This window comes from Petromyzon marinus, unplaced genomic scaffold (genome assembly GCF_048934315.1).
Source record: "Petromyzon marinus isolate PM22_M1 ecotype Great Lakes invasive population unplaced genomic scaffold, UKy_Petmar_22M1.pri1.0 PM_Scaffold_122, whole genome shotgun sequence".
NCBI lineage: Eukaryota > Metazoa > Chordata > Hyperoartia > Petromyzontiformes > Petromyzontidae > Petromyzon > Petromyzon marinus.
This window is the reverse complement of record NW_027423083.1, coordinates 122,362-139,861: the sequence shown is the minus strand read 5'-3', so window position 1 is coordinate 139,861 and position 17,500 is coordinate 122,362. Positions and strand designations below refer to the sequence as shown.

The 17,500-nt window shown below is 48.5% G+C and overlaps 1 protein-coding gene and 2 long non-coding RNA genes across 3 annotated transcripts in view; all 3 read right to left on the bottom strand.

Annotated features, from left to right (window-relative positions):
• LOC142922625 (proto-oncogene tyrosine-protein kinase receptor Ret-like) overlaps positions 1–808 on the bottom strand; it is a 65,308-nt gene extending 64,500 nt beyond the window's left edge. Inside the window, exon 1 of the mRNA XM_076063447.1 lies at positions 280–808. Within this exon, the coding sequence (XP_075919562.1) occupies positions 280–487 (208 nt within the window). The 5' untranslated portion in view covers positions 488–808. The remainder of the gene's footprint in view (positions 1–279) is intronic.
• Positions 809–2,973: 2,165 nt separating this feature from the next.
• LOC142922627 (uncharacterized) lies at positions 2,974–12,174 on the bottom strand. Its single transcript, XR_012940197.1, has 3 exons — positions 12,087–12,174; positions 9,067–9,214; positions 2,974–3,073 (listed from the first exon to the last, which is right to left on the bottom strand). It is a non-coding gene; the product is annotated as an uncharacterized LOC142922627 (long non-coding RNA).
• A 47-nt stretch (positions 12,175–12,221) lies between these two features.
• LOC142922626 (uncharacterized) overlaps positions 12,222–17,500 on the bottom strand; it is a 9,373-nt gene continuing 4,094 nt past the window's right edge. Inside the window, exons 3-4 of the long non-coding RNA XR_012940196.1 lie at positions 17,282–17,392; positions 12,222–12,394 (exon numbers count right to left, since the gene is read on the bottom strand). This is a non-coding gene — a long non-coding RNA (uncharacterized LOC142922626). The remainder of the gene's footprint in view (positions 12,395–17,281; positions 17,393–17,500) is intronic.

Sequence of the window (17,500 nt, the reverse complement as noted above, 5' to 3'; positions counted from 1 at the left end):
CACCATCACCACCACCACCATCACCACCACCACCATCACCACCACCACCACCATCACCACCACCACCATCACCACCACCACCACCACCACCATCACCACCACCACCACCACCATCACCACCACCACCACCACCATCACCACCACCACCACCACCACAACCACCACCACCATCACCACCACCACCACCACCACCATCACCACCACCACCACCACCACCATCACCACCACCACCACCACCACCACAACAACAACCACCACCACCACCACCACGTTCCTCACCCCCAACTGTGCAGGCGCCCAGCAGCCGAATGACCTGCGGGTGGTGGACCATCTTGAGCAGGGCGAGTTCAGAGAGGAGATCTCTCAGGTCAGAAGGTCGACTACACCCAACACCATCTGGTGAGTGACAAGGTGAGTGGGTGAGTGGGTGAGTGAGTGGGTGAGTGAGTGGGTGAGTGAGTGAGTGAGTGAGCGGGTGGTGGACCATCTTGAGCAGGGCGAGTTCAGAGAGGAGATCTCTCAGGTCAGAAGGTCGACTACACCCAACACCATCTGGTGAGTGAGAAGGTGAGTGGGTGAGTGGGTGAGTGAGTGGGTGAGTGAGTGGGTGAGTGAGTGAGTGAGTGGGTGGGTGAGTGAGTGAGCGGGTGGTGGACCATCTTGAGCAGGGCGAGTTCAGAGAGGAGATCTCTCAGGTCAGAAGGTCGACTACACCCAACACCATCTGGTGAGTGACAAGGTGAGTGGGTGAGTGAGTGAGTGAGTGGGTGGGTGAGTGGGTGAGTGGGTGGGTGAGTGAGTGAGTGGGTGAGTGAGTGAGTGGGTGGGTGAGTGGGTGAATGAGTGAGTGGGTGGGTGAGTGAGTGGGTGAGTGAGTGAGTGAGTGGGTGAGAAAGTGAGTGGGTGGGTGAGTGGGTGAGTGGGTGAGTGAGTGGGAGGTGGACCATCTTGAGCAGGGCGAGTTCGGAGAGGAGATCTCGCAGGTCAGAAGGTCGACTACACCCAACACCATCTGGTGAGTGACAAGGTGAGTGGGTGAGTGAGTGAGTGAGAGAGTGGGTGAGTGGGTGAGTGGGTGGGTGAGTGAGTGGGTGGGTGAGTGAGTGGGTGAGTGAGTGAGTGAGTGGGTGAGAAAGTGAGTGGGTGGGTGAGTGGGTGAGTGAGTGAGTGGGTGGGTGAATGAGTGAGTGAGTGGGTGAGTGAGTGAGTGAGTGGGTGAGTGGGTGAGTGAGTGAGTGGGTGGGTGGGTGAGTGAGTGAGTGGGTGGGTGAGTGAGTGAGTGAGTGGGTGAGTGAGTGAGTGAGTGAGTGGGTGAGTGAGTAGGTGAGTGGGTGAGTGAGTGGGTGAGTGAGTGGGTGAGTGAGTGAGTGAGTGGGTGAGTGAGTGGGTGAGTGGATGAGTGAGTAGGTGAGTGGGTGAGTGAGTGGGTGAGTGAGTGGGTGAGTGAGTGAGTGAGTGGGTGAGTGAGTGGGTGAGTGGATGAGTGAGTGAGTGAGTGAGCGGGTGGTGGACCATCTTGAGCAGGGCGAGTTCAGAGAGGAGATCTCTCAGGTCAGAAGGTCGACTACACCCAACACCATCTGGTGAGTGAGAAGGTGAGTGGGTGAGTGGGTGAGTGGGTGGGTGAGTGAGTGGGTGAGTGAGTGAGTGAGCGGGTGGTGGACCATCTTGAGCAGGGCGAGTTCAGAGAGGAGATCTCTCAGGTCAGAAGGTCGACTACACCCAACACCATCTGGTGAGTGAGAAGGTGAGTGGGTGAGTGAGTGGGTGAGTGGGTGAGTGAGTGGGTGGGTGAGTGAGTGAGTGAGTGGGTGAGTGAGTAGGTGGGTGAGTTAGTGAGTGAGTGGGTGAGTGAGTGAGTGAGTGGGTGAGTGAGTGGGTGAGTGGGTGAGTGAGTGAGTGGGTGAGTGAGTGAGTGGGTGGGTGAGTGAGTGAGTGGGTGAGTGGGTGAGTGGGTGAGTGAGTGAGTGAGTGGGTGAGTGAGTGGGTGGTGAGTGAGTGGGTGAGTGAGTGGGTGGTGAGTGAGTGGGTGAGTGAGTGGGTGAGTGAGTGAGTGGGTGGGTGAGTGAGTGAGTGGGTGAGTGAGTGAGTGAGTGGGTGAGTGGGTGAGTGAGTGAGTGGGTGGGTGGGTGAGTGAGTGAGTGAGTGGGTGAGTGAGTGAGTGAGTGGGTGGGTGAGTGAGTGAGTGAGTGGGTGAGTGAGTAGGTGAGTGGGTGAGTGAGTGGGTGAGTGAGTGGGTGAGTGAGTGAGTGAGTGAGTGGGTGAGTGAGTGGGTGAGTGGATGAGTGAGTAGGTGAGTGGGTGAGTGAGTGAGTGAGTGGGTGAGTGAGTGGGTGAGTGGATGAGTGAGTGAGTGAGTGAGCGGGTGGTGGACCATCTTGAGCAGGGCGAGTTCAGAGAGGAGATCTCTCAGGTCAGAAGGTCGACTACACCCAACACCATCTGGTGAGTGAGAAGGTGAGTGGGTGAGTGGGTGAGTGGGTGGGTGAGTGAGTGGGTGAGTGAGTGAGTGAGTGAGCGGGTGGTGGACCATCTTGAGCAGGGCGAGTTCAGAGAGGAGATCTCTCAGGTCAGAAGGTCGACTACACCCAACACCATCTGGTGAGTGAGAAGGTGAGTGGGTGAGTGAGTGGGTGAGTGGGTGAGTGAGTGGGTGGGTGAGTGAGTGAGTGAGTGGGTGAGTGAGTAGGTGGGTGAGTTAGTGAGTGAGTGGGTGAGTGAGTGAGTGAGTGGGTGAGTGAGTGGGTGAGTGGGTGAGTGAGTGAGTGGGTGAGTGAGTGAGTGGGTGGGTGAGTGAGTGAGTGGGTGAGTGGGTGAGTGGGTGAGTGAGTGAGTGAGTGGGTGAGTGAGTGGGTGGTGAGTGAGTGGGTGAGTGAGTGGGTGAGTGAGTGAGTGGGTGGGTGAGTGAGTGAGTGGGTGAGTGAGTGGGTGGGTGAGTGAGTGGGTGAGTGGGTGGGTGAGTGGGTGGGTGGGTGAGTGAGTGGGTGAGTGAGCGGGTGGTGGACCATCTTGAGCAGGGCGAGTTCAGAGAGGAGATCTCGCAGGTCAGAAGGTCGACTACACCCAACACCATCTGGTGAGTGATAAGGTGAGTGGGTGAGTGAGTGAGTGGGTGAGTGAGTGGGTGGGTGAGTGAGTGGGTGAGTGAGTGGGTGAGTGGGTGAGTGGGTGAGTGAGTGAGTGGGTGGGTGAGTGGGTGAGTGAGTGGGTGAGTGAGTGAGTGGGTGAGTGAGTGAGTGAGTGGGTGAGTGGCTGGGTGAGTGGGTGAGTGAGTGAGTCAGTGAGTGAGTCGGTGAGTGAGTGGGTGAATGGGTGAGTGGGTGAGTGAGTGAGTGAGTGGGTGAGTGAGTGGGTGAGTGAGTGAGTGGGTGGGTGAGTGAGTGAGTGGGTGAGTGAGTGAGTGGGTGAGTGAGTGAGTGGGTGGGTGGGTGAGTGAGTGACTTAGTGGGTGGGTGAGTGAGTGAGTGGGTGAGTGAGTGAGTCTCTATGTATCTCTATATATCTCTATGTATCTCTATGTATCTCTATATATCTCTATGTATCTCTATATATCTCTATGTATCTCTATGTATCTCTATGAGTCTCAATGAGTCTCAGTGTCTCTATGTATCTCTATGTGTCTCTATGTATCTCTATGAGTCTCTATGTATCTCTATGTATCTTTATGAGTCTCTATGTGTCTCTATGTATCTCTATGTATCTCTATGTATCTCTATGTGTCTCTATGTATCTCTATGTGTCTCTATGTATCTCTATGAGTCTCTATGTATCTCTATGTGTCTCTATGTATCTCTATGTATCTCTATATCTCTCTATGTATCTCTATATATCTCTATGTATCTCTGTGTATCTCTATATATCTCTATGTATCTCTATGTATCTCTATGTATCTCTATGGGTCTCTATGGGTCTCTATGGGTCTCTATGTATCTGTATGGGTCTCTATATATCTCTATGGGTCTCTGTGTATCTCTATGTATCTCTATATATCTCTATGTAACTCTATGAGTCTCTTTGTATCTCTATGTATCTCTATGAGTCTCTATATATCTCTATGAGTCTCTATATATCTCTATGAGTCTCTATATATCTCTATGAGTCTCTATATATCTCTATGTATCTCTACGAGTCTCTATGTATCTCTATGAGTCTCTATGTGTCTCTATGTATCTCTATGTATCTCTATGTATCTCTATGTTTCTCTATGTATCTCTATGAGTCTCTATATATCTCTATGTATCTCTATATATCTCTATGAGTCTCTATGTATCTCTATGTATATATATGTCTCTATGAGTCTCTAAGCATCTCTATGTATCTCTATGTATCTCTATATATCTCTATGAGTCTCTATGTATCTCTATGTATATATATGTCTCTATGAGTATCTATGTATCTCTATGTATCTCTATGTATCTATAGATATCTCTATGGGTCTCTATGTATCTCCATATATCTCTATGTATCTCTATGAGTCTCTATGTATCTCTATATATCTCTATGTATCTGTATATATCTCTATGTATCTCTATATATCTCTATGTATCTCTATGTATCTCTATGTATCTCTATGAGTCTCTATGTATCTCTATGTATCTCTATATATCTCTATATATCTCTATATATCTCTATGTATCTCTATGAGTCTCTATATATCTCTATATATCTCTCTATATCTCTATGTATCTCTATGTATCTCTATATATCTCTATATATCTCTATGTATCTCTATATATCTCTATGGGTCTCTATGTATCTCCATATATCTCTATGTATCTCTATATATCTCTATGTGTCTCTATGTATCTCTATATATCTCTATATATCTCTATGTGTCTCTATGTATCTCTATATATCTCTATGTATCTCTATGTATCTCTATGAGTCTCTATATATCTCTATGTGTCTCTATGTATCTCTATGTATCTCTATATATCTCTATGTATCTCTATGTATCTCCATATATCTCTATGAGTCTCTATGTATCTCTATGTATATATGTCTCTATGAGTATCTATGTATCTCTATGTATCTCTATGTATCTATATATATCTCTATGGGTCTCTATGTATCTCCATATATCTCTATGTATCTCTATGAGTCTCTATGTATCTATATATATCTCTATGTATCTGTATATATCTCTATGTATCTCTATATATCTCTATGTATCTCTATGTATCTCTATGAGTCTCTATGTATCTCTATGTATCTCTATATATCTCTATGTATCTCTATGTATCTCTATGAGTCTCTATATATCTCTATATATCTCTCTATATCTCTATGTATCTCTATATATCTCTATGTATCTCTATATATCTCTATGGGTCTCTATGAATCTCCATATATCTCTATGTATCTCTATATATCTCTATGTGTCTCTATGTATCTCTATATATCTCTATATATCTCTATGTGTCTCTATGTATCTCTATATATCTCTATGTATCTCTATGTATCTCTATGTATCTCTATGAGTCTCTATATATCTCTATGTGTCTCTATGTATCTCTATGTATCTCTATATATCTCTATGTATCTCTATGTATCTCCATATATCTCTATGTATCTCTATATATCTCTATGTATCTCTATGTATCTCTATATATCTCTATGTATCTCTATGTATCTCTATGTATCTCTATGTATCTCTATATATCTCTATGTATCTCTATGTATCTCCATATATCTCCATATATCTCTATGTATCTCTATGTATCTCTATATATCTCTATGTATCTCTATGTATCTCTATGTATCTCCATATATCTCTATGTATCTCTATATATCTATGTGTCTCTATATATCTCTATATATCTCTATGTATCTCTATTTATCTCTATATATCTCTATATATATCTCTATGTATCTCTATGTATCTCTATGGGTCTCTATGTATCTCTATATATCTCTATGAATCTCTATATATCTCTATGTATCTCTATCTATCTCTATCTATCTCTATATATCTCTATATATCTCTACATATCTCTATGTATCTCTATGTATCTCTATATATCTCTATGTATCTCTATGTATCTCTATATATCTCTATGTATCTCTATGTATCTCTCTATATCTCTCTATATCTCTATGTATCTCTATATATCTCTATGTATCTCTATATATCTCTATAGGTCTCTATGTATCTCCATATATCTCTATGTATCTCTATATATCTCTATGTGTCTCTATATATCTCTATATATCTCTATGTATCTCTATGTATCTCTATATATCTCTATGTATCTCTATATATCTCTATGGGTCTCTATGTATCTCCATATATCTCTATGTATCTCTATGAGTCTCTATGTATCTCTATATATCTCTATGTATCTGTATATATCTCTATGTATCTCTATATATCTCTATGTATCTCTATGTATCTCTATGAGTCTCTATGTATCTCTATGTATCTCTATATATCTCTATGTATCTCTATATATCTCTATATATATCTATGTATCTCTATGTATCTGTATATATCTGTATATATCTCTATGTATCTCTATGAGTCTCTATGTATCTCTATATATCTCTATGTATCTCTATATATCTCTATGAGTCTCTATGTATCTCTATGAGTCTCTATATATCTCTATGTATCTCTATATATCTCTATGCATCTCTATATATCTCTATGTATCTCTATGAGTCTCTATATATCTCTATGTATCTCTATGTATCTCTATGTATCTCTATATATCTCTATGAGTCTCTATGTATCTCTATGTATCTCTATATATCTCTATATATCTCTATGAGTCTCTATATATCTCTATGTATCTCTATATATCTCTATGTATCTCTATGTATCTCTATATATCTCTATGGGTCTCTATGTATCTCCATATATCTCTATGTATCTCTATGTATCTCTATGTATCTCTATATATCTCTATGTATCTCTATTTATCTCTATATATCTCTATGTATCTCTATATATCTCTATGTATCTCTATATATCTCTATGTATCTCTATATATCTCTATGAGTCTCTATATATCTCTATGTATCTCTATATATCTCTATGTATCTCTATATATCTCTATGAGTCTCTATATATCTCTATGTATCTATATATATCTCTATGTATCTCTATGTATCTCTATATATCTCTATGGGTCTCTATGTATCTCCATATATCTCTATGTATCTCTATGTATCTCTATATATCTATATATATCTCTATGTATCTCTATGTATCTCTATATATCTTTATGTATCTCTATGTATCTCTATGAGTCTCTATGTGTCTCTATGTATCTCTATGTGTCTCTATATATCTCTATGTATCTCTATATATCTCTATGTATCTCTATATATCACTATATATCTCTATGTATCTCTATATATCTCTATGTATCTCTATGTATCTCTATATATCTCTATGTATCTCTATATATCTCTATGAGTCTCTATATATCTCTATGTATCTATATATATATCTCTATGTATCTCTATGTATCTCTATATATCTCTATGGGTCTCTATGTATCTCCATATATCTCTATGTATCTCTATGTATCTCTATATATCTATATATATCTCTATGTATCTCTATGTATCTCTATATATCTTTATGTATCTCTATGTATCTCTATGAGTCTCTATGTGTCTCTATGTATCTCTATGTGTCTCTATATATCTCTATGTATCTCTATATATCTCTATGTATCTCTATATATCACTATATATCTCTATGTATCTCTATATATCTCTATGTATCTCTATGTATCACTATATATCTCTATGTATCTCTATATATCTCTATGTATCTCTATATATCTCTATGTATCTCTATGTATCACTATGTATCTCTATATATCTCTATGTATCTCTATATATCTCTATGTATCTCTATGTATCTCTATGGGTCTCTATGTATCTCTATGAGTCTCTATGTATCTCTATGTATCTCTATATATATCTATGTATCTCTATGTATCTCTATGTATCTCTATGAGTCTCTATATATCTCTATGTATCTCTATATATCTCTATGTATCTCTATGTATCTCTATGTATCTCTATGTATCACTATATATCTCTATGTATCTCTATGGGTCTCTATGTATCTCTATGAGTCTCTATATATCTCTATGTATCTCTATATATATATCTATGTATCTCTATGTATCTCTATGTATCTCTATATATCTCTATGTATCTCTATGTATCTCTATGTTTCTCTATGTATCTCTATGTATCTCTATGTATCTCTATGTATCTCTATATATCTCTATGTGTCTCTATGTATCTCTATGTATCTCTATGTATCTCTATATATCTCTATGTGTCTCTATATATCTCTATGCATCTCTATATATCTCTATGAGTCTCTATGTATCTCTATATATCTCTATGGGTCTCTATGTATCTCTATGTATCTATATATCTCTATGTATCTCTATATATCTCTATGTATCTCTATATATCTCTATGTATCTCTATGTATCTCTATGTATCTCTATATATCTCTATGTGTCTCTATGAGTCTCTATGTATCTCTATGTATCTCTATGAGTCTCTATATGTATCTCTATATATCTCTATGTATCTCTATATATCTCTATATATCTCTATGCATCTCTATGTATCTCTATATATCTCTATGTATCTCTATGTATCTCTATGGGTCTCTATGTATCTGTATGAGTCTCTATGTATCTCTATGTATCTCTATGTATCTCTATGTATCTCTATGAGTCTCTATATATCTCTATGTATCTCTATGAGTCTCTATGTATATCTATGTATCTCTATGAGTCTCTATATATCTCTATGTATCTCTATGAGTCTTTATGTATCTCTATGTATCTCTATGTAACTCTATGAGTCTCTATATATCTCTATGTATCTCTATGAGTCTCTATGTATCTCTATGAGTCTCTATGTATCTCTATGTATCTCTATGTATCTCTATGAGTCTCTATATATCTCTATGTATCTCCATATATCTCTATGTGTCTCTATGTATCTCTATGTATCTCTATGTATCTCTATATATCTCTATGTATCTCTATATATCTCTATTTATCTCTGTGCGAGTATCCAAACCCTTCAGCATCTTCACGGCCACCGCCGTCTCCCCCGGCAACCCGGGGAGCCCCGTGGCGGTTGCCATGACGACCGTGCCGAACTCCCCCGAGCCGAGGGGGGGGCCCAGCCGGAGGCGGTCCCTCGGGAACTCCCATTGGGGGTCGGCCTGGGGGGGGGAGGAGCCATAGGGGCGGGGGGGGGAGGAGTCACTGGGGGGAGGAGTCACGTGGGGGAAAGGGGAGGAGTCACTGGGGGAAGGAGTTACGTGGTGAACGGGGAGGAGTCACTGGGGGGAGGAGTTACTGGGGGGAGGAGTTATGGGGAGGAGTCACTGGGGGGAGGAGTCACTGGGGGGAGGAGTTATGGGGGGAGGAGTTATGGGGGGAGGAGTCACTGGGGGGAGGAGTTATGGGGGAGGAGTTATGGGGGGAGGAGTCACTGGGGGGAGGAGCTATGGGGGAGGAGTTATGGGGAGGAGTTATGGGGGAGGAGTCACTGAGGGGAGGAGTCACTGAGGGGAGGAGTCACTGAGGGGAGGAGTCACTGGGGGGAGGAGTCACTGGGGGGAGGAGTCACTGGGGGGAGGAGTCACTGGGGGGAGGAGTCACTGGGGGGAGGAGTCACTGGGGGGAGGAGTCACTGGGGGGAGGAGTCACTGGGGGGAGGAGTCACTGGGGGGAGGAGTCACTGGGGGGAGGAGTCACTGGGGGGAGGAGTTATGGTGGAGGAGTCGAGGGGGAGGAGTCGAGGGGGAGGAGTCGAGGGGGAGGTGTCACAGCGGGAGAGGGAGGAGTCACGGCGGGAGAGGGAGGAGTCACGGCGGGAGGGGGAGGAGTCACGGCGGGAGGGGGAGGAGTCACGGCGGGAGGGGGAGGAGTCACGGCGGGAGGGGGAGGAGTCATGGCAGGAGGGGGAGGAGTCACGGCGGGAGGGGGAGGAGTCACGGTGGGAGGGGGAGGAGTCACGGGGGGAGGGGGAGGAGTCACGGGAAGAGTTATGGTGGAGGAGTCACGGGGGAGGAGTCGAGGGGGAGGTGTCACGGCGGGAGGGGGAGGAGTCACGGCGGGAGGGGGAGGAGTCACGGCGGGAGGGGGAGGAGTCACGGCGGGAGGGGGAGGAGTCACGGCGGGAGGGGGAGGAGTCACGGTGGGAGGGGGAGGAGTCACGGTGGGAGGGGGAGGAGTCACAGCGGGAGGGGGGAGGAGTCACGGCGGGAGGGGGAGGAGTCATGGCGGGAGGGGGAGGAGTCACGGCGGGAGGGGGAGGAGTCACGGCGGGAGGGGGAAGAGTCACGGCGGGAGGGGGGAGGAGTCACGGCGGGAGGGGGAGGAGTCACGGCGGGAGGGGGAGGAGTCACGGCGGGAGGGGGAGGAGTCACGGTGGGAGGGGGAAGAGTCACGGTGGGAGGGGGAGGAGTCACAACGGGAGGGGGAGGAGTCACGGCGGGAGGGGGAGGAGTCACGGCGGGAGGGGGAGGAGTCACGGCGGGAGGGGGAGGAGTCACGGCGGGAGGGGGAGGAGTCACGGCGGGAGGGGGAGGAGTCACGGCGGGAGGGGGAGGAGTCACGGTGGGAGGGGGAGGAGTCACGGTGGGAGGGGGAGGAGTCACAGTGGGAGGGGAGGAGTCACGGCGGGAGGGGGAGGAGTCACGGTGGGAGGGGGAGGAGTCATGGCGGGAGGGGAAGGAGTCACGGTGGGAGGGGGAGGAGTCACGGTGGGAGGGGAGGAGTCACGGGGGGAGGAGTCACGGGGGGAGGGGGAGGAGTCACGGGGGGAGGGGGAGGAGTCACTTGGGGGGGTGGGAGGAGTAACGGGGGGACGGGGAGGAGTCACGGGGGGAGGGGGAGGAGTCACGGGGGGAGAGGGAGGAGTCACGGGGGGAGAGGGAGGAGTCACGGGAAGAGAGGGAGGAGTCACGGGAAGAGAGGGAGGAGTTACGGGGAGAGAGGGAGGGGTCACGGGGGAGGAGTTACGGGTGGAGGAGTTTCGGGGGGGGAGGAGTTACGGGGGGAGGAGTTATGGGGGGGGAGGAGTCATTGGGGGGAGGAGTCATTGGGGGGGGAGGAGTTATGGGGGGGGGAGGAGTTATGGGGGGGGAGGAGTCATCAGGGGGGGGAAGGGGTCATGGGGGGGGGGGGAGGAGTCATGGGGGGGAGGAGTCATTGGGGCTCCTCCCCTTCCCCCACCCTTCCCGCCGTGGCTCCTCCCTCCCTTGTGGCTCCTCGCCCCTTGGCTCCTCCCACCTACCCCCAGTAGCTCCTCCCCCTACCCCAGTAGGCTCCTCGCCCATTGGCTCCTCCCACCTACCCCCAGGAGCTCCTCCCCCTACCCCAGTAGGCTCCTCGCCCATTGGCTCCTCCCACCTACCCCCAGTAGCTCCTCCCCCTACCCCAGCTGGCTCCTCGCCCCCTCGGCTCCTCCCACCTACCCCCAGTAGCTCCTCCCCCAACCCCAGTTGGCTCCTCGCCCCTTGGCTCCTCCCACCAACTCCCAGTAGCTCCTCCCCCTACCCCAGCTGGCTCCTCGCCCATTGGCTCCTCCCACCTATCCCCAGTAGCTCCTCCCCCTACCCCAGCTGGCTCCTAGCCCCTTGGCTCCTCCACCTACCCCCAGTAGCTCCTCCCCCTACCCCAGCTGGCTCCTAGCCCCTTGGCTCCTCCCACCTACCCCCAGTAGCTCCTCCCCCTACCCCAGCTGGCTCCTCGCCCCTTGGCTCCTCCCACCTACCCCGAGTAGCTCCTCCCCCTACCCCAGTAGGCTCCTCGCCCCTTGGCTCCTCCCACCTACCCCCAGTAGCTCCTCCCCCCTACCCCAGCTGGCTCCTCGCCCCTCGGCTCCTCCCACCTACCCCCAGTAGCTCCTCCCCCTACCCCAGCTGGCTCCTCGCCCATTGGCTCCTCCCACCTACCCCCAGTAGCTCCTCCCCCAACCCCAGTTGGCTCATCGCCCCTTGGCTCCTCCCACCTACCCCCAGTAGCTCCTCCCCTTACCCCAGTTGGCTCCTCCCCCTACCCCAGTTGGCTCCTCCCCCTCCCCACCTGTATCTTCTCCTCCCCCCAGCCCTCGCCCCTCCCCCACAGCAGGAAGCTGTCACCACCCCCGCCCCCCGCGGCTCCGCCCCTTCCCCCCGTGGCTCCTCCCCCTCCCCCGACCCCTCCGCCCCCTGTCGCCATGGCACCGCGGGCCCCGCCCCCTTTCTTGGCCCCGCCCCTCCGGGCCCTCCACAGCCAGCCAATGAGGAGCGAGCATCCGAGGGTCGAGGCTGTTGCCATGGCGACGACGATCGCACGGCAACGCGGGTCGCAGTCCGTTGCCACGGGCGACGGGGCCGATGCGGCTGCTGTTGCTATGGCAACCAACAACAAACAACAACAATCAACAACAACAATCACGAACAATCAACAACAACAAGCTGGCAGTGCACCACCCTTTGAGTGACTTACTGAGTGAGTGACTGAGTAAGTTAGTGACTGAGTGAGTGACTGAGTGACTGAGTGAGTGACTGAGTGACTGAGTGACTGAGTGACTGAGTGACTTACTGAGTGAGTGACTGAGTGAGTGACTGAGTGACTGAGTGAGTGACTGAGTGACTGAGTGAGTGAGTGACTGAGTGAGTGACTGAGTGACTGAGTGAGTGACTGAGTGAGTGACTGAGTGAGTGAGTGACTGAGTGAGTGACTGAGTGAGTGACTGAGTGACTGACTGAGTGACTGAGTGAGTGACTGAGTGAGTGACTGACTGAGTGCGTGACTGACTGACTGACTGAGTGAGTGAGTGACTGACTGAGTGAGTGACTGAGTGACTGACTCACCAGGGTGAGGTTCACAGAGACAGTGACTGATTGAGTGACTGACTGAGTGAATGAGTGAGTGACTGATTGAGTGAGTGAGTGACTGAGTGAGTGACTGATTGAATGACTGAGTGAGTGACTGAGTGAGTGACTGAGTGAGTGACTGACTGACTAAGTGACTGAGTGAGTGACTGACTGACTAAGTGACTGAGTGCGTGACTGACTGACTGAGTGAGTGAGTGAGTGACTGACTGAGTGAGTGACTGAGTGACTGACTGACCAGGGTGAGGTTCACAGAGACAGTGACTGACTGACTGAGTGACTGAGTGAGTGAGTGACTGACTAAGTGACTGAGTGAGTGACTGACTGACTAAGTGACTGAGTGAGTGACTGACTGACTGACTGACTGAGTGAGTGAGTGACTGACTGAGTGAGTGACTGAGTGACTGACTGAGTGACTGACTGAGTGACTGAGTGAGTGACTGACTGAGTGAGTGACTGACTGAGTGAGTGACTGAGTGACTGAGTGAGTGACTGAGTGAGTGACTGAGTGAGTGAGTGACTGAGTGAGTGACTGAGTGAGTGACTGAGTGACTGACTGAGTGACTGAGTGAGTGACTGAGTGAGTGACTGAGTGAGTGCGTGAGTGAGTGACTGACTGAGTGAGTGAGTGACTGAGTGACTGACTGAGTGAGTGAGTGACTGACTGAGTGAGTGACTGAGTGACTGACTGACCAGGGTGAGGTTCACAGAGACAGTGACTGACTGACTGAGTGACTGAGTGAGTGAGTGACTGACTAAGTGACTGAGTGAGTGACTGACTGACTAAGTGACTGAGTGAGTGAGTGACTGACTGAGTGAGTGACTGAGTGACTGACTGAGTGACTGACTGAGTGACTGAGTGAGTGACTGACTGAGTGAGTGACTGACTGAGTGAGTGACTGAGTGACTGAGTGAGTGACTGAGTGACTGAGTGAGTGAGTGACTGAGTGAGTGACTGAGTGACTGAGTGAGTGACTGAGTGAGTGACTGAGTGAGTGAGTGACTGAGTGAGTGACTGAGTGAGTGACTGAGTGACTGACTGAGTGACTGAGTGAGTGACTGAGTGAGTGACTGAGTGAGTGACTGACTGAGTGCGTGACTGACTGACTGAGTGAGTGAGTGAGTGACTGACTGACCAGGGTGAGGTTCACAGAGACAGTGACTGACTGACTGAGTGACTGAGTGAGTGAGTGAGTGACTGATTGAGTGAGTGAGTGACTGAGTGAGTGACTGATTGAATGACTGAGTGAGTGACTGACTGAGTGAATGAGTGAGTGACTGATTGAGTGAGATTGAGTGAGTGAGTGACTGAGTGAGGTGACTGATTGAATGACTGAGTGAGTGACTGAGTGAGTGACTGAGTGAGTGACTGACTGACTAAGTGACTGAGTGAGTGACTGACTGACTAAGTGACTGAGTGCGTGACTGACTGACTGAGTGAGTGAGTGAGTGACTGACTGAGTGAGTGACTGAGTGACTGACTGACCAGGGTGAGGTTCACAGAGACAGTGACTGACTGACTGAGTGACTGAGTGAGTGAGTGACTGACTAAGTGACTGAGTGAGTGACTGACTGACTAAGTGACTGAGTGAGTGACTGACTGACTGAGTGAGTGAGTGAGTGACTGACTGAGTGAGTGACTGAGTGACTGACTGAGTGACTGACTGAGTGACTGAACTGAGTGAGTGACTGAGTGACTGAGTGAGTGACTGAGTGACTGAGTGAGTGAGTGACTGAGTGAGTGACTGAGTGACTGAGTGAGTGACTGAGTGAGTGACTGAGTGAGTGAGTGACTGAGTGAGTGACTGAGTGAGTGACTGAGTGACTGACTGAGTGACTGAGTGAGTGACTGAGTGAGTGACTGAGTGAGTGACTGAGTGAGTGACTGACTGAGTGCGTGACTGACTGACTGACTGAGTGAGTGACTGACTGAGTGAGTGACTGAGTGACTGACTGACCAGGGTGAGGTTCACAGAGACAGTGACTGACTGACTGAGTGACTGAGTGAGTGAGTGACTGAGTGACTGACTCACCAGGGTGAGGTTCACAGAGACAGTGACTGATTGAGTGACTGACTGAGTGAATGAGTGAGTGACTGATTGAGTGAGTGAGTGACTGAGTGAGTGACTGATTGAATGACTGAGTGAGTGACTGAGTGAGTGACTGAGTGAGTGACTGACTGACTAAGTGACTGAGTGAGTGACTGACTGACTAAGTGACTGAGTGCGTGACTGACTGACTGAGTGAGTGAGTGAGTGACTGACTGACTGAGTGACTGAGTGACTGACTGACCAGGGTGAGGTTCACAGAGACAGTGACTGACTGACTGAGTGACTGAGTGAGTGAGTGACTGACTAAGTGACTGAGTGAGTGACTGACTGACTAAGTGACTGAGTGAGTGACTGACTGACTGAGTGAGTGAGTGAGTGAGTGACTGACTGAGTGAGTGACTGAGTGACTGACTGAGTGACTGACTGAGTGACTGAGTGAGTGACTGACTGAGTGAGTGACTGACTGAGTGAGTGACTGAGTGACTGAGTGAGTGACTGAGTGAGTGACTGAGTGAGTGAGTGACTGAGTGAGTGACTGAGTGAGTGACTGAGTGACTGACTGAGTGACTGAGTGAGTGACTGAGTGAGTGACTGAGTGAGTGACTGACTGAGTGCGTGACTGACTGACTGAGTGAGTGAGTGAGTGACTGACTGAGTGAGTGACTGAGTGACTGACTGACCAGGGTGAGGTTCACAGAGACAGTGACTGACTGACTGAGTGACTGAGTGAGTGAGTGACTGAGTGATTGACTCACCAGGGTGAGGTTCACAGAGACAGTGACTGATTGAGTGACTGACTGAGTGAATGAGTGAGTGACTGATTGAGTGAGTGAGTGACTGAGTGAGTGACTGAGTGAGTGACTGAGTGAGTGACTGTGTGAGTGACTGAGTGAGTGACTGACTGACTAAGTGACTGAGTGAGTGACTGACTGACTAAGTGACTGAGTGCGTGACTGACTGACTGAGTGAGTGAGTGAGTGACTGAGTGAGTGACTGAGTGACTGACTGACCAGGGTGAGGTTCACAGAGACAGTGACTGACTGACTGAGTGACTGAGTGAGTGAGTGACTGACTAAGTGACTGAGTGAGTGACTGACTGACTAAGTGACTGAGTGAGTGACTGACTGACTGAGTGAGTGAGTGAGTGACTGACTGAGTGAGTGACTGAGTGACTGACTGAGTGACTGACTGAGTGACTGAGTGAGTGACTGACTGAGTGAGTGACTGACTGACTGAGTGACTGACTGAGTGACTGACTCACCAGGGTGAGGTTCACAGAGACAGTGACTGATTGAGTGACTGACTGAGTGACTGAGTGAGTGACTGACTGAGTGAGTGACTGACTGAGTGAGTGACTGACTGACTAACTGACTCACCAGGGTGAGGTTCACACAGACAGTGACTGACTGACTGAGTGACTGACTGACTGAGTGACTGACTGACTGAGTGACTGAGTGACTGAGTGGCTGAGTGACTGACTGAGTGGCTGACTGACTGACTGAGTGACTGACTGACTGAATGAGTGACTGAGTGACTCACCAGGGTGAGGTTCATACAGACAGAGAGTGAGTGACTGAGTGACTGAGTGACTGACTGACTGACTGACTGACTAACTGACTGACTGGGTGACTCACCAGGGTGAGGTTCACACAGACAGTGACTGACTGAGTGACTGACTGAGTGACTGACTGAGTGACTGACTGACTGACTGACTGAGTGACTGACTGACTGACTGAGTGACTGACTGACTGAGTGACTGAGTGACTCACCAGGGTGAGGTTCACACACACAGTGACTGAGTGACTGACTGACTGAGTGACTGAGTGACTGAGTGACTGACTGAGTGACTCACCAGGGTGAGGTTCACACACACAGTGACTGAGTGACTGAGTGAGTGACTGAGTGACTGACTAACTGACTAACTGACTGACTCACCAGGGTGAGGTTCACACACACAGTGAGTGAATGACTGAGTGACTGACTGACTGACTGAGTGACTGAGTGACTGAGTGACTGACTGAGTGACTGACTGACTGACTGAGTGACTCACCAGGGTGAGGTTCACACACACAGTGAGTGACTGACTGAGTGACTGAGTGACTGAGTGACTGACTGAGTGACTGACTGAGTGACTGAGTGACTCACCAGGGTGAGGTTCACACACACAGTGACTGAGTGACTGACCAGGGTGAGGTTCACACACACAGTGTCTGACTAACTGAGTGAGTGAGTGAGTGACTGAGTGAGTGACTAACTGAGTGTCTCACCAGGGTGAGGTTCACACACACAGTGTCTGACTAACTGAGTGAGTGAGTGAGTGACTGACTGAGTGACTAACTGAGTGTCTCACCAGGGTGAGGTTCACACACACAGTGACTGTCGCTGTAACAGTGACAAACGCCGTGCCCCATGGCGATTCCATAGCCGCGTGAACCCTGCACGTGGCCACCAACAACCCAGCCTGCAACAACAACAACATCAACAACATCAACAACAACAACAACATCAACATCAACAACAACAACATCATCATAAACAACAACATCAACATCAACAACAACAACAATAA